Consider the following 23910-nt stretch of genomic DNA (forward strand, 5'->3'; position numbering starts at 1 on the left):
TCTTTGGCTATAATAGACACATTAATTGACAAGTACAGAGCAAAGAGTCTGCAAGAAGAAGAAAGAGGTAGCTTGGGAAGCCAACCACTGTTGTATGAAGTTTGAGCCAGGAGCTCATCATACATACATTTTCCACTGTTTGTGTGCAGACTGTCTTAAAACAAGGCTGTTGTTGTTATGTTACAGGTATATTATATCATCCGGTGGTAAAACCTATAGGGAGAGACAGAAGGACCCTATAGGGGAGGGATAGCTCAGTGGTTTGAGCATTGGCCTGCTAAACCCAGGGTGGTGAGTTCAATCCTTGAGGGGGCCATTTGGGGCAAAAACTGGGGATTGGTCCTGCTTTGAGCAGGGGGTTGGACTAGATGACCTCCTGAGGTCCCTTCCAACCCTAGCATTCTATGACCAGGAAATGCCACAAAGTTCACCTTGCCGAGTTTACAGTGCATGTTTCTTGAGCATAAAGCAAATGGAGCTAAATTGGATTTTTGCTAGAGTAACTGAGATTAGAATTGGCCCATAATGTTGACAGAGTGAACTGCAGTCAGCAACGAGATAACTTCCTTAATCTCTGGGCCGAATTCAGACCTGGAAGCCATACTTGAGATCGGAGTCTGGCCCTTCAGCTTTTGGAATGAAGACAGAAAGATATCAGGCTGCTCAGTTACGTGTTCTTGCAAATAGACTTAGGTGAACAATGATCATGACACCATCTCATGTCACTGAAAAAATCTTTACTATTTTAATAATTCTCCTGGTGAAAAGGATGGGTTCAAAGTTTCTTTCCTGATGATAAGTGCAAAGTTCAAGGAACTGCTCTATAAAATGTGAAAGTTGTAAATTGTAAATTACTCTGTTTTCTCTCTCTGCTGCAAGAATGGTTTCCACTTACTTTTCCTCATGCCTATGTCTCATATTATGCTTTGCCTATTGCAGTACATTCTCGGTAAGTCTAACTCTTGTATTGCCAGATCCTCTCTTTCAGCACATGTTACACAACTTCTACAACATGTACTTTACTCTCTTTCAGGTTAGACACCTTCCGAAGGGAGAAGGTAAGGACTCGGTAAACTATTTCTAGGGTTGAGATATTTTCTTTTATTTTTTGTGGGTGGAGCGGGGGATGCATAATGTTTTCTTCTTAATTTGCTTTTCTTACAGCACGCGATGCTGATGCTGGTGAACTGAGGGAGGACATTCCAGCAATAAACTTAGGTGGGTTGCATTTCTAATTCCCATGCAGTCCTTTTGAGATGGTTGTAAGCAAAATGCTGGTGCAACCTTCTAATATTTAGAAGCTTTAATTTTTTTTGTAGTCTTTTTTTTTTTAAACTGGGTGACATGGTCAGGCAGGGCAGGCAGTCAGATCAATGGACATAAACAGACATAATGAAGGCAGGCTGGGACTGACCATCCTCCTGCACCACCAGTGTTCCTGCATCTTAGCCCTGCCACAATCCTGCTGTCCAAACCTTGGGCTTCTCCTGCATGAAAACCAGAGGTCATACTGACCTGTGTGGTAATTCTGTGATGTTAATGAACAGCCACTAGGGCTGAGAGCCTTTCTCTCCTGAAGACTCAGAGCTATTGGGCCAGATCTATAGCTGAGGGGAATTTACATTGAAGTGAATGATACTATTCCAATTAACAGTATGGCCCAGAGTGGGGTGCCAATTAGGAATGGCTTTAGAAGCCAGTTAGCACTCCCCCCCCACCCGCCATAACAGCTGGTTCTAGAGAGTCGGCAGTAATTTAGTGGTTTACTGTGTTTCTGTCTGAACTGTATAGAAATTACATGGAAAAACACGTAGCAAAATGAACCCACCTCATTTAATTTTCTATTTTTTGTAATCTGATTTTGATTATATATATATAAAATCTATTCCGTTCTTGTCAGTGCAGCAGCTTACCGAAGGACATAGTGGATTCTCCATCATTTCAAGTCTTTATATCAGAACTGGATCTCTTTCTAAAAGAGATGCCGAAGCCCAGACACAAGTTCTGAGCTTGATGCAGGAATCAGGGGGTGAAATCCTATGGCCAGTGTTATGAAGGAGGTCAGACTTGATGATCGGAATAATTAGAATAGTTTCCTCTAAACTTGAAATCTATGAAGCTTATATGAAGATTATAGTGAAGCAAAGACATTGGAGCATAGACAGCCATAAGGCAGAGTAAACCTCTCGTAACATGTGTTTTAGAAACCTGTCAAATCAGGTAGCAGCATCTGCTGTTAATTTAGGGACAGAGCCATTACTTCAGTGAGACTAGAAACAGGCCCTTCATAATTATCCATAAATGTCGCTTGTGGACTTCAAACTTCCATGATTCTATAAACTCAGCATTTTTCAGGATATAAGATACAGTATTTGAGATTCCATTTAAATAATCTGTTCCTAAATTGCTTTTCAGCTGCTGGCCTGAACCTATTTCAGGGGGATATCTTACTGCCAGTAAGTATTTTGTAAATGCATGGATGTAATTCGTACACATCATATTTGCAGTACTACTATTATCCCTCTTCCCTATTCCAAGGGATGCACCACTGACTGTTAATCTTTCCCTCTTGTTTCAACAGAATGAGCGTAATGCACTGAGAAATGAGGCCTACAGATGGAAGTTCCCCATTCCCTATATTCTGGGTGATGACTTAGGTAAAGCAGACTATATTTTATTCTTCAAATTTTACGGCCAAATGCTGGTCTCATTGGAGTTAACATGATACCAGAATTTGACCCTAAGAGAAATGACATTATGACATTCAAAGCTTTAAAAAATACACTAATAAGCAGGCCCATCAATTACACTTAAGATCAAATTCCACAGCATCACAAAGATATAGCAAAAAATGTAATTTAAAGTGTTTGTCTCTGACTGCGATATAGCATAATTCAGTGGCTTTCAAATTGTGGGTCGCGACCCAGTACTGGGTTGCGGAATATAAGGCTCTGGTCAGCACCGCTGACTGGGCACTTAAAAGTCCTGTCAGCCGTGCTGCCCAGCTAAGGGAGGCTAGTTCCTACCTCTTCTGATACCGGAAGCGGCCAGCAGCAGGTCCGGCTCTTAGGCAGGGGCCGATAGGGGGGCTCCACACGCTACTCCCACCCTGAGCACCGGCTCCACACTCCCATTGGCCGGTTCCTGGACAATGGGAACTGGCGGGAGGATGGGGGGGTCTGTGCCTGTGGGCGAGAGCCACGCGGAGCTTCTTGCACGCCTCCGCTTAGGATCCAGACCTGCTGCTGGCTGCTTCCAGGGTGCAGTGCGGTCCGCGGTGCTAGGACAGACAAGAAGCCTGTCTTAGCATCCCGGCTGTGCTGCTGACTGGGAGCTGCGAGAGGTAACCCTCCGCCCCAACCCCGTGCCCCAATCCCCTGTCCCAGCCCTGAGCCCCTCCCCAAACCGAGAGCCCCTTCCTGCACCCCAAACCTCTCATCCATGGCCCCACCCTAGATCCTGCACCCCGAACCCAGAGCCCTGACCCCCTCACACCTTCACCCCTGCACCCCAACCCTCTGCCCTAGCCCTGAGCCCCTCCCACACCCCAGACCCCTCATCCCCAGCTCCGTTGGGTCACGGGCATCAAGAATTTTCTTCTACTGGGTCACCAGAAAAAAAGTTTGAAAACCACTGGCATAATGTATGTACAGCATATAGCTTATCTCCACAGACAAGTGATCTACAATATATTAATGGTACTTTTTGAAATATATTTTCCAGATCTGAATGCCAAGGGTGTCATACTTGAAGTGTTTGAAATGTTCCGTCTTAAGTCTTGTGTGGATTTCAAGCCATATGAAGGAGAGCGCTCCTATATACGATTTCAAAAATCTAATGGGCAAGTATTATGATAACCTCCTAGATTCTTGTTTAATTTTCTTTGGGTAGATTTGCTGCACACCCTTAAACAGTCGCCACCTTCTTCCCCAGAGATGTTTCCATTTCAGTGATGGGTGAAGTGATCCCTATGTACGCTCCTTACCTATTTTGCAGGGGTGTTGGGAGGCAGAATTTGGGCTTTGAAATCTTTGGAAGAAAAGATGCCATGAAAGCTCAAGTTATTGAAACACAGTTTTTATTTCCTGTGTATAAACTATCCCCAGATCACTGAGTACAAAGGAGGCAGCTAGAAAAAGATAAGAATCTTATCCAGTATATCACTTATGTATGTTTCTTTTATCTCATGGTTTCTTAAAGGACTTTTCAGAGTCAAAAAGATTATTATATTTTCCCCTGTCCTTCACTCTGCCTTGGCTCATTTATCCTCCAGACTGAAGAGACTTTTTCTGGATCCCATCAGGGCCAATTCTGAGTCATCCAGAGAAGTCACCAGTGAATGACATAAAGTGTTCCCTTCCCTTAAATGCTGAGCATGCTGCCTCTGCAACACTCTTAACTCCTGCTGGCCCAATCAATAGCTCAGATCCCAGCACATTACATACTCCCTCATAAGATGCCTAAGTGCCTCTCATCCTAAATCCCACTAGTGACAAATTCTTTAGCACAAGAGGTGGAAGGTTCAGTCTTCACTGATGAGGATGGTGTCTGTATGTGTAATCCAGTCTGGCCATGTGTTTCATGGCAAAATGGCACCCATAATGGGACTATAGGAGGAGAGATTAAAAAGATTCAGACTGTTCATTTTAGGAAGGAGACAATTAAGCGTTGTGTGTGTGTGTGTGTGTGGGGGTATGATAGAGGCCTATACAATCAGGAATGGTGTGGAGAAAGTGAATAGGAGAGCGTCATTTACACCTTTGTCATAACACAAGAACTAGGGGTCACTTGATTAAATTGATAGGCAGTAGCAATAAAACAAACATAAGGAAGTACTTCTTCACACAGCACACAGCCAACCTGTGGATCTCGTTGCCAGGGGATGTTGTGAAGGCCAAAAGCATAACTGGGTTAAAAAAAGAATTAGATAAGTTCATGGAGGATACATCCATCAGTGGGTAGTAGCCAAGGTGGTCAGTGACACAACCCTATTCTCAGGGTGTCCTTAAACTTTCAACTGCTAGAAGCACCTGGCATTGGCCACTATTGGAAGACAGGACACTGGGATAGATGGACCATTGGTCTGACCTAGTATGTCCGTTCTTATGTTTTTAACTCTCGTAGACCTAAGACAGGTTTCAGAGTAACAGCCGTGTTAGTCTGTATTCGCAAAAAGAAAAGGAGTACTTGTGGCACCTTAGAGACTAACCAATTTATTTGAGCATAAGCTTTTGTGAGCTAAAGCTCACTTCATCAGATGCATACTGTGGAAAGTGTAGAAGATCTTTTTATATACACACAAAGCATGAAAAAATACCTCCTCCCACCCCATTCTCCTGCTGGTAATAGCTTATCTAAAGTGATCACTCTCCTTACAATGTGTATGATAATCAAGGTGGGCCATTTCCAGCACAAATCCAGGGTTTAACAAGAACATCTGAGGGGGGGGGGTAGGAAAAAACAAGGGGAAATAGTAAGGAGAGTGGTCACTTTAGATAAGCTATTACCAGCAGGAGAGTGGGTTTGTGTGTGTGTGTGGGGGGGGGGGGGGGGGTGAGAAAACCTGGATTTGTGCTGGAAATGGCCCAACTTGATTATCATACACATTGTAAGGAGAGTGATCACTTTAGATAAGCTATTACCAGCAGGAGAGTGGGGTGGGAGGAGGTATTTTTTCATGCTTAATGTGTATATAAAAAGATCTTCTGCAGTTTCCACAGTATGCATCCGATGAAGTGAGCTGTAGCTCATGAAAGCTTATGCTCAAATAAATTGGTTAGTCTCTAAGGTGCCACAAGTAGACCTAAGACATTGTGAATGAGCTTGTCTAACAGGCATAACTTGTCATATACTGGCCTCCTGTGATAATGTCTTCAGAGCCAGGGACTGCCTTTATTCTGTGTCTTGGTCAACACTGAGCACATTGTCAGCACCGTAACAAATAATAAATAATAACATTGGTTATTTAGTTTATTTGAGCATAAGCTTTCATGAGCTACAGCTCACTTCATCGGATGCATTCAGTGAATGCATCCACTAAATGCATCCGATGAAGTGAGCTGTAGCTCACGAAAGCTTATGCTCAAATAAATTGGTTAGTCTCTAAGATGCCACAAGTCCTCCTTTTCTTTTTGCGAATACAGACTAACACGGCTGCTACTCTGAAACCTGTCATTGGTTATTTAAATATTTATGTGAACATTTTTTTCAACATCATTTTGGATAAAGTAAGTAAATTGAGTCCTTAAATACAGACCTCCAAACTCTTCTCAAGTGACAGCAACAAAAATGATTAAAGGTCTAGAAAACATTACCTGTGAGGAAAGATTGAGAAAATTGGGTTTGTTTAGTCTGGAGGAGAGAAGACTGCAGCAGGACTTGATAACAGTTTTCAAGTACATAAAAGGTTGTTACAAGGAGGAGGGTGAAAAATTGTTCTTCTTAACCTCTGAGGATAGGACAAGAAGCAATGGACTTAAATTGTAGAAAGGGTAGTTTAGGTTGGACATTATGAAAAACTTCCTAATTGTCACGGTAGTTAAGCACTGGAACAAATTACCCAGGCAGGTTATGGAATCTTCATCATTGGAGGTTTTTAAGAGCAGGTTAGACAAACACCTGTCAGGAATGGTCTAGTTATTACTTAGTCCTGCCTTGAGTGCAGGGACTGGACTATATGACCTCTTGAGGTGCCTTCCAGTCTTACACTTCTATGGTTATATGACTGTGCACTCTCTCTCTTTCTCAGGTGCTGGTCCATGGTCGGTGATCGGCAGACAGGACAAAACCTTTCCATTGGGCAGTGGTGTGACCATAAAGCTATTGTAGAACACGAGCTCTTACATGCGATGGGATTTTATCATGAACAGTCGAGGACAGATCGGGATGATTACGTGAACATCTGGTGGGATGAAATTCTTTCAGGTCAGTTTTAAATATCAATACAGATTTTGGGAAGTACAGAGAGTATTTTATTTTTTTCACTAATACACTAAGATTTTAAAGCCTCTTGACATGGAATTTTAGAGCCAGATGAGAGTCAAGGGTGCAGCGTCAGACATCTCTAAAAGCTGATACTCGTGCAGGTTTAGATGTAGTAGATAGTCCGACATCATTTTATCTCAGCTCTGCTTTTTTTTCCCCCCCTGAGGGATAACACAGATCAGAGAGGCAGCATTGCCTAGTGGATAGGGGACTGGCCTAGATGTCAGGAGCCTTGGGTTCTGCTCCTGGCTCTGCCAGTAACCTGCTGTGTGACCTTAAGCAAGTCATTTTACCTCTGTTTTCCCTCTCCCTATTTCTCTGTATTCTCTTTTTGAATTAGAAGCTCTTTGGGGCCGGGGCAGTGTTTTACTATGGAGTTATACAGTACTTAGCACATTGTGGTCCTAGTGCTAGAGGTTAATGTGATATAAATAATAATAAGGAAAGGAGAACGCACACATAAAAGTAGAAGAATGGAAGAATTGAGGTTCAACAATAACCTGTCCCATGTGACCATGTAATAAATATCACCTCCATTGGCATCCTTATTGCTAATCTCAGCATCAAGACCATGAGCCACTCTTTTACTCTTAGAGGAGGTTCTTTTTGCTCAGTGTTGAGGTACATTGGTGGGACTGTATAGGGAAGCTTGCGGTGTTGTTGCCCATGGCATATGTGATAAACAGATGACTTCAATGTTCAGGGCTATCCACTCACCACCTTTCACAAGCACTAAATAAATGCAAGACAAACAGAAAGAAAATGTACCAAAATAATTCAGTTATCTAATTAACTGATGGTAAAAATACTCTCTTCTGTCCTCCAAACTGAATAGCTGTCATTTTGTACTAAACGGATAACAGTAGTATATGCATGCTCTCTCAGCTCTGCCCCAACATGTGTCTGACCCGTGTGGTGGCAGAAAGGTCTCTGGAAGCGAGAGAGGAGTTGAACATCCATGCCAATTCCTTCCTTAACGTCTGTGTTGGGACTGCCAACATGGCATGACTGGGATGGGCAACTCTTGATGTGGGCTTTACATACCATGTTTTTCATCATTAAACTGAACTAGGAACAACTCGCCTCACTTAGATCACCAGTCAGTCATCAGATGGCAATAATTTTCAGACGATATTAACTTGAGCTGGATTTAAATATAAAATACAATAATAATATTAAATGTAGGGCCTACATGCCTCAGCTGAGTTTGGGGTTCCACTGTGCCAGGTGCTGAACAAATACATAGTAAGAAACAGTCTCTGGTCCTTACAATAGACAAGACAGAGAGTATAATTATCCCCATTTTTCAGATGTGTTGAAAGGCTCCACAACCCATTACCAATAGTAGAATCATAGAAAGGCTGGGCTGGAAGGGACCTTGAGAAGTCCTTTAGTGCAGTCCCCTGTGCTGAGGCAGGACCAGGTCCTAGACCATCCCTGGCAGGTGTTTGTTAAACCTGTTCTTAAACACCGCCAGTGATGGGAATTCCACAGCCTGCCTTGGAATTCCACAGCCTCCCTATTTCAAACTGAAATATCCTTATAGTTAGAAAGTTTTTCCTAATATCTAACCTAAATATTTCTTGGTGCAGATTAAGCCCATTGCTTCTTGTCCTACCATTAGTGAACATGGAGAACAACTGATCACCATCCTTTTTATAACAGACTTTAACATATTTGAACCTTAGTCTTCTTTTCTCAAGAGTAAACATGCCCAGTTCTTTTACTCTTTCCTCATAGGTCAGGTTTTCTAAACCTTTTATCATTTTTGTTGCTGTTCTCTGAATTTTTCCAATTTATCCACATCTTTCCTAAAGTGTGGCACTCAGAATTGGACCCTACTCCACCTGAGGCCTCACCAGTGTCACACAGAGCAGGACAATTACTTCCCTTGTCTTACATATGACCCTTCTGTTAATAGACCCCGGAATGATTTTAGCCTTTTTGGCATCTGCATTACACTGACTCACATTCATAGAATCATAGAACCATAGAAGATTAGGGTTGGAAGAGACCTCAGGAGGTCATCTAGTCCAACCCCCTGCCCAAAGCAATTTGTAATCCACTATAACCTCCAGATCCTTTTCAGCAGTACTGACATCTAGCCACCATTTTGTGCATGTGCATAACAATATCCTAGTTATTTCTCATTTTGTAGTTTACATTTGAATTTTCCTTCCTAAGTGTAGTACTTTGCACTTGTCTTTATTGAATTTCATCTTGTTTCATTCAGACCAATTCTCCAATTTGTCAAGGTCATTTTGAATTCTAATCCTGTCCTTCAAAGTGTGTGCAACCCCTCCCATCTTGGTGTCAGCCACAAATTTTATAAGCATACTCTCCACTCCATTATCCATGTCATTAAAGAAAATATTGAACCACACAGGACCCAGGACTGAATCCTGTGGGACCCCACTAGATATGCCCTCCCAGTCTGACAGCACACCAGAGATAGCTCACTTTGACTATGGTCTTCAATTGGTTGTGCACCCATTTTATGCTAATTTAATCTAGACCACATTTCCCTATTTTGTTTATGAGAATATCATGTGGGATTGTGTCAAAAACCTTTCTAAAATCAAGAGATGTCATAGCTACTGCTTCCCCCCTAGGCCAGTAACCCCATCAAAGAAGGAAATTAGGTTGGTTTGGCATGATTTATTTTTGAAAAATCCATTATGGCTATCCCTTATAACCCTATTCTTCTCCAGGTGCTTACAAATTTATTGATTAATAATTTGTTCCAGTATCTTTCCAGGTATCAAAGTTAGGCCGACTAGTCCATAATTTCCTGGGTCCTCTTTGTTCCCCTTTTTAAAGACAAATGCTGTGTTTGCCCTTCTCCAGTCCTCTGGGACCTCATCCATCCTTCATGAGCTCTTGAAGGTAATTGCTAATGGTTCTGAGACGGCTTCAGCCAATTCCTTAAGTACCTTAGGGTGAGTGTCATAAGTCCCTGCTTACTTGAATACATCTGATTTATCTGATATTATTAACCTGTTCTTTCCCTAATTTGGCTTGCATTCCTTCCCTCTTGTTGTCACTATTAATTGTGTTGAGTATCTGAATGCCATTAACCTTTTTAGTGAAGACTGAAGCAAAATAGACATTAAACACATCAGCCTTCTTGATCCCTGGAGCCAGCCAGTCATCAGTTTTCTTTATTCTTTTCACATGATCAATAACACCCCTCTCTGCCTCCTCTCAGCCCAAATATGACACATGCAATAAAATGGTAATTGACTGGGAGCATTATAACATTCTCCTGCCTAATGCAAAAAAGGAAAAAATATAGCAAGTGCATGTTAGCGTAACTTTACTGCAGGTACGATGTTCTGCAGGTGTCATTACAAGCTATAGATCCCACTTCCCGCTGGGATAAATCCTGCAGGCCTTACTGAGGGAAAACACTTCTTAAAGTTTCTTAGGGGAGTTGAGAGACTGCAACTCTAGCTGGGCACTGCACGGGGGATACAGTGGAAGGTTCCGCATGCCCTCCTCATATCTTGCATCTGCATAAAGACTGGATAATCTCTGGCTCTGAATCACTGGCAATATTTGTGCAACCTGCCAGCTGCTTCTTCTATTGGCAGCTAGTGCCATGCTCGTCTTAGAACGGATCTTCATCTAAAAGTTAGAACTGATTTTCTCGTAGACTACCTGCCTCCAAGCTATAAGAAGCTATAGTGCTACCCTGGGAGGAGTGACATCCTTTCTGATAATTAATCCAGTCAAAGTCTCAATTCAAATCTCTAAAAGGAAATAAACATAAACTTTCAGATAATCCTCAGCCTTGAATCCCAGACCATTGTGTTGAGCATGTAGCTGCTTACCCCAGTAAGCTACACTGGGAAATAGTACAACTGAGGCTATTTAGTAATAATTGTTCATTCAGTGCGGCCACATGCTATTTCTAATTAAGAAGAATAAGAAATTTCATAGCAGTGAGAAGCAGCCAAAACATTCACAGTATAGTTTGAAATGTTAATTTTTTCCCTCTCTTTCCCTCAAACTCTGCAAGCTTGAAACTGGTCCCTTTTGTGAATTATTTGCACTAAATAGAGACTATTTTCATTGAAAAAATAGGTCTTTCCTTTTTTTATAGCAACATTGTTTTTAGGAAAATGATGGAAATGTTACGATTTCATGTGCTTCTGCAGCCAAATTAACGTTTTAGTGTCATAGGGATGTGAAAATGGATAAAATTGCAGCAAATGTTATATCTAGTGTGGCAAAACTGCATTTTCACTCAGCTCTAAATGGAAGATGTAATTTGTCCCACAGGCTAGCGGGGGCTGGGAGCACTCTACAGACTAAGGGTGCATGTTGCATCCATCCCCCTCCTGAGAAGAAGTACCCCTGGTTGTTCTACAGTGAACCGAATACCCAGGCAAACATTTGCATCAGTAATTAAAGACTCCAGAATGAGGCATGCTCATCATTCCTTAGGGCTTAATCCTGCGAGGTGCTGAGCACTCTGGCCCCAATTCTTGCAAAGCACTTAAGCTTGGGCTTAACTTTTAAGTGTGTGAGTAGTCCCACTGAGGTCAACAGATTTACTCACATGAGTAAAATGGAGCAGTTATCTGCATGCTTTGCTGGATTGAAGCCAGAGAGTTTCACACTTTGCAGGATCAAGGCCATAGCTAGAAGAAGACTAGCTGTAATGTGAGGCATAAAGGAGGCAGAGAAGGGAAGCAAATTAGACAGAAACAAGGAGATGCCTGAGGACCTTCAGAAAAGGAAAAAACATTCAGAACCACTTTTTCAAAATGTGGCCTTATATATACGTGCACCATTTCTGAGCACTGTTACTAGTGCATGCCATCTCATGTGCTCAAGTCCAGACTCTGCTCTCACTGAACTAGTTTACATAAGTGTGAGTTAGGGAGAAGTTGGCTCTTACGATCTATTTACAGGTGCAAGCTGAGTGACCGTCAAGCACAAATATAGTTCATGCATGAAAATTCCATCATTTGCCTTCACAAGTGAAAGCTCTCAAAAGCTGAATCTGGCAGTTATTTAAATGTGCACAAGCAGAAGACACGTGAAATGAAAATTGGGATCTAAAATATGAGGACTTTGTTGTCAAAATTGCTTCATAAACCAATAATGTAAGATTCTAATTCTAACCATATGGTATTTGTCTTTGAATCCACCATATCCGCTCTGCATTAATATGTTGTAACTTTTGAGCTTTAGTATGTCCATCTCAGGGACATTTTTGCCTTGGGAAAGATTCTGACCATTTTAAAAATGAATCACTCATTTGTTCTTTCACCAGGCCAATCTCACAACTTTGTGAAGTACGACGACATGTTAATCTCCGACTTGAACACCCCCTACGATTATGACTCAGTAATGCATTATGAGCCGTTATCCTTTAACAAAAACGAGAGTGTCCCAACAATCACTGCGAAGATACCAGCATTTAATGACATTATTGGGCAGCGCTTGGATTTCAGCGCCGTTGACTTAGAAAGACTCAATCGCATGTACAACTGCAGTAAGTCCATACTGAGCCATTGTCAAGTGATCCACATTTTTGGACTTTAACAGGATTTCTTTGCTCCCCCTTCATTTTTATGTCTAAATAAATAAATAAAAAGATGAGAGAGCCAAATTGGGAGGAGCTATAGAAAACTTGTCCTCAGTTTACCTTACTGTGGGGATGAGTGATGTGTGGAGCAGGTTATTTTCCCCATCCCAATCCCTTTCTAGGTCTCTGCTAGCCATTACTGCTTTTGAAGCAGTCCAGCAAGTGAATGAAAGACTTACACTCATCCAATTCTATGCCTCCTTTCATGTGTGCTTTATTCAGGGATCCCCCTCAATGAATTAACCTCTTCGTCCTTCAGATCCTTGCAGTTGTGATAACTCCAAGAAATCAGCCAATTGTCAGGCTGTGCATCAGTCAGGGATAGCTGATTTTATTTGCTACCTTCAGGAACCAACAAGTTGTGTAATAGCTCCCTAAGGAATGATTTTGACTACTCAGGGAGGGTAAAGGTTGCAGGATTGTATATGGGCCGTATGATGTGTTGCATAGAAATGTATCCCTCAGGAAAAGCGTACAGAAGGGAAAAATAATTTGAACAGCATTATCCCAGTCTTCCTTAAAACACATTTTATTTACTAGAGTCTTCTTTGGATTTAACCATATGCATGTTCTTTCAGCTTCAACTCACACCCTTTTGGACCAGTGTGCTTTTGAGTTTGCCAATATCTGTGGCATGGTTCAGGGCACCGGAGATGACGCAGACTGGGTCCATAAGAAGAGCAGCCTCATGGGACAAGAAGACCACACGCTCCTCGGACGCTGCAAAGGTAAAATAAAAAATAAATACGGACCTGAGTACAAGTTAGGGACCCCAAAGGTCACTTTGTTCATGCCTTAGCGAGGGTGACAGCTGTGTTTTAAAGACAGCTTCAGACTGATGGTAACATTGCAGCCAACACTTGGAAAAACTTGGCAGCTGATCAAACTGAAAGGTACTTCAAAGCCAGGAAAAGCATGACTATCTTGGAGGATCCTGTTCTAAAGAAGGCTTGTTTGTTATGACCCTGACCATGCTAGCACCCTTTTCCCTTTTCCCAGCACCTTGGCAATGTGCTTCCTTTTGATAATGAGGAACAAAGGTGCTGATATTACCAGTGCCAAATCAGAAGCTTTTTGCAACATACACTGCATTCTCTAGACCATATCAGCAATATCAAAGAGGACAAAGAACACTTTTTATGGTTTAACTAGAGGCATAATAAATATATGCTGGAATGTGACCTACCCTATCTACCTCTGTTTGATTAACAGTGATTTTAGCACAACATAAGAGTGAAGAGTTGCACGCAAATCTCTGATAACTGTTACATTTGAAACATAAACGAAGTGTGAGGTGTGTTGAGGCTGGTACAGTCTCAGGTCAATATTTGGTTTCCTAAAGAATCAAACAACAATGATTTTTAAGGTCCTTCTATTCATGTGTTGAATGACAATTTTACACAAAATCCCCAGTTTTCTGTTTTTCAAACGAGTGGCATCACAAAAAAATGCAAAGTCAGTCCCTAGCATGAGCCAGTCACAGAGCCCGGCAGTGTCAGTCCAGGAAGAATTTGCTCACACATTAAAGTAAAGAAAAATTCTCAAAGGCTTGTTTGACAACTAAGGACCTGATTTTCCATTACGTAGTCAGGCAGAACTCCCTCAGACTTTGGGAAAATATGACTTCAGCGGGAATTTTGCCTAAGTAAGAAGTGCAGGTGTAATGACCCTAAGCATGAGCCGCTATCATTTGAGCTAAAGGAGCAATTCCATTTGCTGGCAGCTGTGGTACACTCTTATCCCCTTATGTGGACCAGCCACAAAAGTGAAGAAGACACGGAGACTCACACTCTCTCAGGAATGGTTACACAGGATCAGATACAATTTAAACAAGGAATGGGAAATGATACTTGGAAGCAATCTAAGGGTCACCAATAGAACAGCCTGCAGGCTTTCTTTGAATTCTTTCCCCTCCTGTGACAATCAATGTCCAGACACCCCAGGAGAGAACAGGGGGCTCTGAACCCCAAGGGATAAGCAATTGAATCAGCGGGTTCTACACAATGTTACAGAGTAGAACTGTAGGTTAAGTAAGTGTAGGTTAAGTAAGGTCTTTCATGAAAAGCATGTAATGTCCGAAACTTGATGGTCATTAGGAGGTCAGCGAGGAGTCCAGTGGCACCTTAAAGACTAACAGATTTATTTGGGCATAAGCTTTCATGGGTAAAAAACCCACTTCTTCAGATGTGAGAGGGGTAGCCATGTTAGTCTGGATCTGTAAAAGCGGCAAAGAGTCCTGTGGCACCTTAAAGACTAACAGATGTATTGGAGCATAAGCTTTCATGGGTGAATACCCGCTTTGTTGGATACCACAAGTACTCCTTTTCTTTTTCCGACGAAGTGGGTATTCACCCAGGAAAGCTTATGCTCCAGTACGTCTGTTAGTCTATGAGGTGCCACAGGACTCTTTGCCACTTCTTCAGATGGTTATGAATGTATGCGTGGAGATATGTATAGAACATTGTCCTAGTAACGAGGGTGCAGCTGCCGTGTCGCCTCCCACCAGGCAGGCAGGCAGGGCACCTCCCAGGCTAGCTGTTTACATGAAACTAACTCCAAGATGATGGTTGGTGGACTAAGGCAACCTGGAGGGAGTTTCCCCACTCTCTGTAACCATGAATTCTCATAGCCTGAAAGGAAGAGGAAAAAACTGCAAACCCCCCAGCTAAAAGGGAAGGAGTTTGAAGTGCAGGCTATGCAGAAACGCAGGGCCAGCATCTAAGCAGGGTGCTGTTCCTTAAAAACTGGATCCCCTCTAGGACAGAGAGCATGCTGGGAAACTGTTCAGCGGCAATAGGTAACTTGTGTTAGAGAAGGGGATTTCGCTAATATTGAAGTGTAAAGTCTGAGGTTGTGTCTCTATGGTTAAGTTCTGTGTAACTCGTTATGTGTTTTCTTTTCCTTGTGATTTCATCTCTGAATCTGTGATTTTTCTATTAAATAAACTTTTTATTTATTTTTACCCTGAGCAGTTATCTGTTGACTGGGTCCGGTTGCGCTCCTTCTGGGATGATGATCCCAATGGAAAAAGTCCAAGTGTCTGGTTGTTAAGAACTCAGGGGATGGATATGGGGAGGCTCGGGAGCAGACGGGCTATTGGGGTCACCCTACAAGGAGTAACTAGGTGGGTGGAAGCCCTTTATGCTTGAAGGCTGGCTGCTGGTATCGGAGTGCTGAGCTATTGCAGCATAGCATTAAGGCACCCAAAGTTATAAGGCAGGCAGTGACAGAACCCTTTTCCTGTCTGTGTGATCCCCAAAATGTCACACCCCTATTTTTTATTTCACAGGTGTAACTAAAGGGACTTTCGCTGTGTGACAGTACAGTCTAGTGACTAGAGAAAGTATCCAGGGGCTGGACCCCAGTCTATTCCTGGGTCTTCTGTGTAGCCTCTCTGTGCCTCAGTTTCCCTGTTGGTGACATGGGGATATGAGATAATACCTAAAAAGATGATGGCATTGTGAGGCTTAAGAAAAGCACCACTAACTGTACATGCAGCTGTTTTATCTGCACTGCACATACATTTATGCAATCACAAGTCATATGCAGCAGGCAGAAAGATTAAGAAGAGGCAATAATTAATAATTAATTTATTATGATTATGTGTTAATTAATAACTAATTAATTAATAATTAATAATAATTAATACTCACTTTCTCTGTAGATGCTGGTTCTTTCATGTACTTCAGCACTAGCTCTGGCCAGGCAGAAGATATGGCTCTCCTAGAATCCCGGATCCTTTACCCAAAGAGAACTCAGCAGTGTCTCCAGTTCTTCTATAAGATCTCCGGAAGCCCCTTGGACAAGCTTGTCATCTGGGTTAGAAAGGATAATGGCACCGGGACTGTTAACATGCTGGTTAAAGTCAAAACCTTTCAAGGTATTTTTGAAAATATTAGACTACAAAAAATTGGGGTGGGTGAGGGATACCATAGTGTGTTCAGAAATGAGACAAACTGGTTCAGAAACACAAGAGTTTTCCTAAACCAATCAGGTCAGCATCTTGCTATCCAGGTAGGTATTCTGGTATCTGAGCACAACATACCTACTACGTGGATGGCTGTATGTAAGCCCTGGATGGTGAAATTCGGATGGTCCCAAACAATATAGGACACCATTTTAATGCTTTGGGTAAGAGCAAAGCAGGACTGTAAAAGATTTACATTTGCACCATGAGGGGTAATTAATCACTGTTCTCATGCAAATAGGAGCAATGATCCTTGGCATTGTTAATGCAAATAAGACCTTTCATTCCTGACAAGTTGCACATGTATTTGTTTCTAGAGCATTTTCCATGCAGAAAATTCATTAACTCCTTATTGCTTGCCAGTAGAACATGGTTCCAATGATTCACTGAATTTAAGTGGTTTCAGAGTAGCAGCCATGTTAGCCTGTATTCACAAAAAGAAAAGGAGGACTTGTGGCACCTTAGAGACTAACCAATTTATTTGAGCATAAACTTTTGTGAGCTACAGCTCACTTCATCGGATGCAGTGAGCTGTAGCTCATGAAAGCTTATGCTCAAATAAATTTGTTAGTCTCTAAGGTGCCACAAGTACTCCTTTTCTTGTTGTGAATTTAAGTGGCACCATCTAATACAAGTGCTTTGACATCAAACTTTAAACTTGTGTCTGAACAGAGAACACTTAGAGCATCCTGGGGTCAGCCTGGAATAATAGGGAAGGGTGAAGGGTTAGCTAACGAATGGTCTCAGAATGGACCACACAAAGTCAGAGACCTAGTAGTCCATATTCTGATAGTATGTCAGTCATACTAAATAACACCTGACTTCATGAGCAATCCTGCTGATTTCAATGCACCTGACACGTAGAAATCAATTGGACTTCTCAAGGAGTCTTGTGCTTCTCAGTGTGAGTAAAGGTATCAGAATCCGGCTTTCCTACAACAGAAAGGGCAACATTCAGCCCTTGTGTCACTCTAACGACTGCCATAGAGTCACCTTGAGAAAGGATCTGACCCTGATGGTTTATTTTGAGATCACTTTAGACCAAGTTAAAAAAATGCAAACCCAAACATTGTTGAGAGTTGCCACTTTTTGTGGGTTTGCTCAACAGCACAAACTCAGCTATCGTGAAATGGTGCTGTTGTGGTGGCAATACCCAGGGAGTTTGGGGGACCTAGAAATATCCTGCAGGTGGGATTTTCAGGATGAAGGACTGTACCTTGGCAAAATCAGGGTGATATTGGGACAGCTGGTGCCAGCCTCCCTGAGCCTCTTGTTTGTCTCATTGACTTCTTATCTCTTGTCTTTCAAAGTGTAAGCTCTTTGGGTTAGAGTCTACCATTTACTAAATATTTGTATGGCACCTAGCACAATGGGCCCCTGGCCTAGCTGAGCTCTGGTGATACTGAAATATAAATGTATAATAGCAACAACCTGAGATCTCCACCCTGAGGGGTTATGGGGGAATCCACATGTCTTAGTATGCGGTTTAAATAAGTGGTTGGAGAACAATAAATGTGCTACTAAAGACTTGTCCATGCTACAAAATTAAGTCGACTCAAGTCACTGTATAGATACCACTGTAATTCACGTCCACACTTCTTCTGTCGGTGGTGCGCGTCCTCACCAGGAGCGTCCACTGACTGAAGTGGGGCATTGTGGGACACTGTCAGCTGGAGTCTGGCAGCCCTGCATGGGGATAATATCTGTCCCCTGCCCCCCACATCACCTTGGTGCTGATAGCCCAAGCTGTCAGTTGGATGCCAGGCTCACAGCTGGGTCCCCTCCCTCACTCCAGCACTGACAGCTGCCTTGGCACTGACAGCCCGAGCTGTTAGCCGGGGACCAGGTGAGCCATGTGCTTGGCTGACAGCTCAGGCTGTCACGCCAGGGTGTGGGAGGAGGCGACTGACAGTCAGTGGTAGGGCAGGGGTGGGGCCCTAACTACATCGACATAAGCACTGTGCCTCTTCTGGAGGTGGAGTCATGATGTTGGCATAGTGGGCCACTTACTTTGGCGGAAGCAGCATTCTAGTGTAGACATTGACATTATTAGGTCAATGTAAGCCACCTTGTGCTGACCTAACTCTTTAATGTAGACCACGCCTAAGGTATATTGTTATTAATTGTGTCCCTTTTTCTCATTTCTTCCGGTAGGAGATAGCGACTACAATTGGAAAATTGCCCATGTGACCCTCAATGTTCAAGAGAAGTTCAGATACGTCTTCCAAGGACTCAGGGGCAATCCCAGCAACTCATCTGGTGGAATTTTTATTGATGATGTCACCCTAACTGAGACACCATGCCCCCATGCTGTGTGGCTCATTCGGAACTTCACCCATATTCTCCAGACTTCTGTTTCAGGCTCTGTGATGCGTAGTCCCCGGTTTTATAGCCCTGAGGGTTATGGTTACGGTATATCTTTGTATCCTCGTGGCACATCTAATTCCTACTTTCCAGATTACACCCGCATTTCTTTTCACTTGTGCAGTGGAGAGAATGATGATGCTCTGCAATGGCCTGCTGAGAACAGACAAGCTATTTTAACGGTGCTAGACCAGTACCCTGACATCAGGAACAGGATGTCCTCAAGCAGGACCTTCACAACAGACAAGAGCCAAGTTTTGGCAGGTAAGTGGCTTTTGCATGAAAATGACTGAAACAGCATGCACAAGAGAAAGGGAGTGTGATTCAGTGGAGAGGGCATGGGACTTGGAGTCAGGAGGCCTACTTTCAATTCCCAGCTGTTCTATTACTTGGTCAGGTGACCTTGGGCAAGTCCCTTCCCCTTTTCTGTGCCTCAGACTCCTTATCTGTAAAATGGGAATAGTGATACAAGCTCACCTGGGATAACAATGTGCTCTATAAGTGTTAGGTGTTTATTAATAATTATTATTTATTATTATAGGGGCGAATGAGCCCAGAGATATATGAGTTTGACTCTAAATATAAAGTTCTTCAAAGCCAAGTCAAGACCCAGAATTCTGCCTGTGTTCTTAGAATGGGCTCAGGGAGATCAGAATACTTCCAAGCTAGTGACAGGATCTGATGAGTGGTGTGTCAAAATGTGACATTGCAACACCACAAGAGCATCACCTTCCCGCGATGCACCTGACCAACTGAACATGCAGATTTTGCGGTTTGGCAAACTTGAATACAGACAGCTTGGTTGCATTTAGATTGTCATCCAAAAACCATCATGCAAAGCATCCAAAACATTTTATTTAACGAATAAAGTAGTTGGAAATCTGTGGGAGTTCTGAGTTACCATCATCCAGAGCACATCCAGTAATCCCCCGCCCCATCCATATCTCTGTCTCCATCAATTGCCTCTTGCCTTACACTTAGATTATAAACTCTTTGGGGAAGAGTAACAGCCGTGTTAGTTTGTATTCGCAAAAAGAAAAGGAGTACTTGTGTACTCCACAAGTACTCCTTTTCTTTGGGGAAGAGGCAGTCTTTCTGTTCTATGTTTGTACAACACCCAGCTGGTCCATGACTAGAACGTCTATGTGATATTGTAATAAAATTAAAAATAAGAACAATAAAGAGTTTGATGGTAAAGTAAAACCGCAACAGCTGAGTCCCCATCTCTCCATACCTTTCTCAGTATGATCTTTTCTATATTAATGTTTTTAATTACAAAGATTTTTCACAGAACAATAATGATGGATAAAATCCAGAACCTCTAAACTCTCACACCTCTAAACCTCTAAACTTTCAAAATCTGAATCTTACTTTGTGGCATGACTTCACCACTAGTTTTTTAATGCAGAAAAAGTCCTTGTAATGCTTTAACATCTATCGCTGAATAGCATTTGGTTCTAGGCTTTTTGCTGATTAAAACAAGTCATGCATAATCCTATTATTTTGCAGATAAAAATGATACTTCAATGTGGGATAAACCATCTGTTGTCGGAACATTCGACCCTTCATGCAACTGTAATAGAAGCTTAGACTGGGGGTGGAGTAATTTCATCTCTCACAAACATCTGAGACAGAGGAATTTCCTGAAAAATGATGATCTCATTATTTTTGCAGAATTTAAAGGTGCAGAATCTTTTCTTTCTCTTCATAGAATCATAGAATATCAGGGTTGGAAGAGACCTCAGGAGGTTATCTAGTCCAATCCCCTGCTCAAAGTAGGACCAACCCCAACTAAATCAAACTGAACAGGCTCTTCCTTCAATGTCAGTTCAGATGGCTATTCCAATAATGATTGTCATCAATCCCTGAGCCCCTTCTATTTTGCAGGGCCAGATTTTTAATGGTGTTTAGGTACCTAAAGATGCAGGTAGGCACCTTGTGTGATTTTTCAAGAGCTCCTAGGTGTCTAACTCCCATTGATTTCAATAAGAGTTAGGCACCTAGGCATTTTTGAAAATCCCAGTGGGTGCTTATCTGCATCTTTAGGTGCCTAAATACCTTTAAAAATCTGGCCTGCTGTGTCTGTTTGGAAAAGGATGTCTGGAATTGAACACAGTATTCCAAGTAAGGATGCATAATTGATTGATGTAATGAGCTAGTATATTTTCAATAATCACCCCTGCTCCTAATTTCCGTTTTATGTCTTGATTGCTTATTTTTGGCTTGGGTGTCCATTTTTGGAAGGATATCTCTTTGATTGAATAACCTCTTGAACTTTGCCATTTAATCTTCTGGGGTAACATTTTCAGAATAGCTTAAGTGATTTAGGAGTCTAAATTTCATTTTCGAAAGTGACGGCATTTTAGATCCAAAGTCCCATTGACTTTCAATGGAAAGGAAATCAAAATCCTTAGAAGACAAAATCATTGACTTTCAATGGGACGTAGGCTCCTAGGCCCCGGATCCTCAAAGGTATTTAGGCACCTAATGCCTACCAATTTCTGTGGGAGTTGGGTGTCTAAATGCCTTTGAGGTTCTGGGCCCCAGAGTTCTAATTTTCTTGAAAATGAGATTTAGTCTCCTATTTTGCTTGGACACTTGAAAATTTCATCCCCAATCTTCTCTTACATGCCTGCATGCTTCCTTTTCTGTTGAGGGGTATGCTTTCCTTCTGGGACACTCTGCGCAGGTTGCTTGAATAGCCTCCATCATGAGTCTAAAGATTTTAATTTCCATTCTTTTGTCTTGGGCGGTCAGCTAACTTCTTTACCCATCTCCAGTGTATTACTAAGGGCTTGTCTACACTTGAACGCGACAGTGCACCGCTGCAGTGTTTTAAGTGTAGACACACCCTACGATGAAACTAGCCTCTCCGCCTCTGTTCTTGTCCATTCTCTTTCCAAGAAGCAATCATTTAATATGTCGAGAAATTGCCACTCTAAACCGTGTTCCATCAGGACATTTGATCTGTTTATGCCCAGCTAACTGAAAGCACCGTTGATTACTGTTTATTGGAATTCATTGCTTCTGTGGCCTCCCTCAGCACTGCGCACTCCGTTCTAACCTTTCCCGGGCCTGGAAGCTGGAACAACAACCCTGTTAATATCTTTCTGTTGTTATTACCTGGGACTTGTGTCCATACAGATTTGATGTTGGTCACTCCACCATGATTCCGCAGAGCCCTTTATATTCCAATTCACCTATTTCTGCTTTAAGGTCTTCCTTTAAAACTCCATCAACTCCAAACTTCATCAACTTTCTGTGCCAGCAGTCTGGTTACGCTTTTTGGTTAATGTGGAGCCTGAAAATTCCCCAGTGCCTAATAAAATGAAACTCCTCCTGCTTATGCCATCTTGGCATCCATGTATTAAAACCTTGAAGTTTCCCCCTTTTAGCTAGCCCCATGTGAGGGCATTTCAGAGAAAGCTACCCATAGCAGCCTTGCACTGAAGTCATTTGCCAAGTAATCTCTATTATTGGTGAAGTGATTCCTATATGTGTTAGTGGTGGGTTCAGACTGTAAAATGTGGATCTGGATTTCAAGCATCCCAGGCTGTGAGGTTTTAGTTTGGTCCATTCTATAATATATATATACAAATATACATATAGAAAGTATATGTATATATACATGGATATATATTATACGTATCAATGTATATAGCAGGGGCATGTTCTCCTCTTTTTATACATGCAGAGCTTCCTCCAATACAAGTGAGAGCTCCCTGTGTGGAGCAAGGAGAGATAATATGCCATTGCTGAGATCCTTTCGGATGAAAAGTGCAATGTATAATAATGTCAGTCGCTATTAACCACTGTCTCTCTTTTTTTCCTTTTCAAAAGATCTCACCTATCTCAAAAAGACTGAAGTCCCTATTAAACCTGCTCAATCCATCACCAAAGACCTTATTCTTGAAAGGCAAAGGAGATCAGCTCTGAACACTGGCTCCCTTGAAGACTGGCCATCCTACATGAGAGACCCGTGTGACCCAAATCCTTGCCAAAATGATGGCGTCTGTGTGAATGTGAAAGGGAAAGCAAGCTGCAGGTACCACAGGCCCCTTTCATGCCAGCCGCAGATTTCTCATGCACTAGCTGATGCATCTAATAGACATTCAGCTCATGAGAAGATAAGACTCTCCGTTCACTGCTACAGACATTAGTATCAAATCCTCCACATTGTCAGGCACAGTGATAGGAACACAGCACTCCTTTGCTCAGCTTTTGGGAATTCTCTTACTAGCAGTCCTCAGGGCAGTGCAGGGACTGCTCCCTTTGTGGGTGCTCCCAGGGGACATAAATTACCCTAAAGGAAGTGGGGATGATGTGGGAGACTTGGCCTGAACCCCTCTACTGGGAACTGCCCCATGCAACCCAGCCATCTTGGTGGGGAAGGAGCCTCCTTGAGCTCCCTCTCCTTCTCAGCTCTGGGAGGGGATGGTTCCCCATAGGACCCTGCTCAAGGCTGTGTCTAGATGGAACATCCTCTCTCAAACCAAACAGTCCTCAATCCACAGCAGACAGGCCCCTTAGTTCTTTCAGGAGTTCTGAATGTAGATGGATGATCTTGCAATGTCCCTGCAGGGCAGGAAAATACACACCAAGCCTTTACATTTGTTGCCTTTTATTCCCAGGTGTCCCTCAGGCAACACCTTCTTCTATACAGGTGAGAGATGCCAGGCTGCACAGGTCCATGGGAATCTCCTTGGAATGATGGTTGGTGGAGCCGCCGGAACAATAGTATTAATTATCGTAATTGTTTCCATGCTAACTAGAAGATAAATGCTTCAGCATGATTTTTTTCCTGGAGCTTGAGAGCATTTGGTTTTTAATTAAAACAGATGCAGGAATAAAATATGTAGAAACTCTCAAGATATGGATATAGAAATGTTCTACTAAAATCTCAGTGACAATGCGTTTGCTCTGCAGGGCATAGCATTTAAAGATCCTTCACCTAGAACTTCTGTTTAATAAAGGTTTATAACATGAGAACAACCTG

The 23910-nt window shown here is 42.4% G+C and overlaps 1 protein-coding gene across 1 annotated transcript; it reads left to right on the forward strand.

Annotated features, from left to right (window-relative positions):
• The first annotated feature begins 991 nt into the window (after positions 1-991).
• Positions 992-23693, forward strand: MEP1A (meprin A subunit alpha). Its single transcript, XM_048846249.1, has 13 exons — positions 992-1058; positions 1165-1218; positions 2416-2456; positions 2582-2657; positions 3724-3841; positions 6749-6924; positions 12269-12490; positions 13162-13311; positions 16248-16463; positions 18705-19178; positions 20424-20597; positions 22755-22959; positions 23546-23693. Exons 1-13 carry the CDS (start codon positions 992-994, stop codon positions 23691-23693), a joined length of 2121 nt encoding a protein of 706 aa, XP_048702206.1.
• Positions 23694-23910: the final 217 nt, after the last annotated feature.

This window comes from Caretta caretta, chromosome 3 (genome assembly GCF_965140235.1).
Source record: "Caretta caretta isolate rCarCar2 chromosome 3, rCarCar1.hap1, whole genome shotgun sequence".
Taxonomy (NCBI): Eukaryota; Metazoa; Chordata; order Testudines; family Cheloniidae; genus Caretta; species Caretta caretta.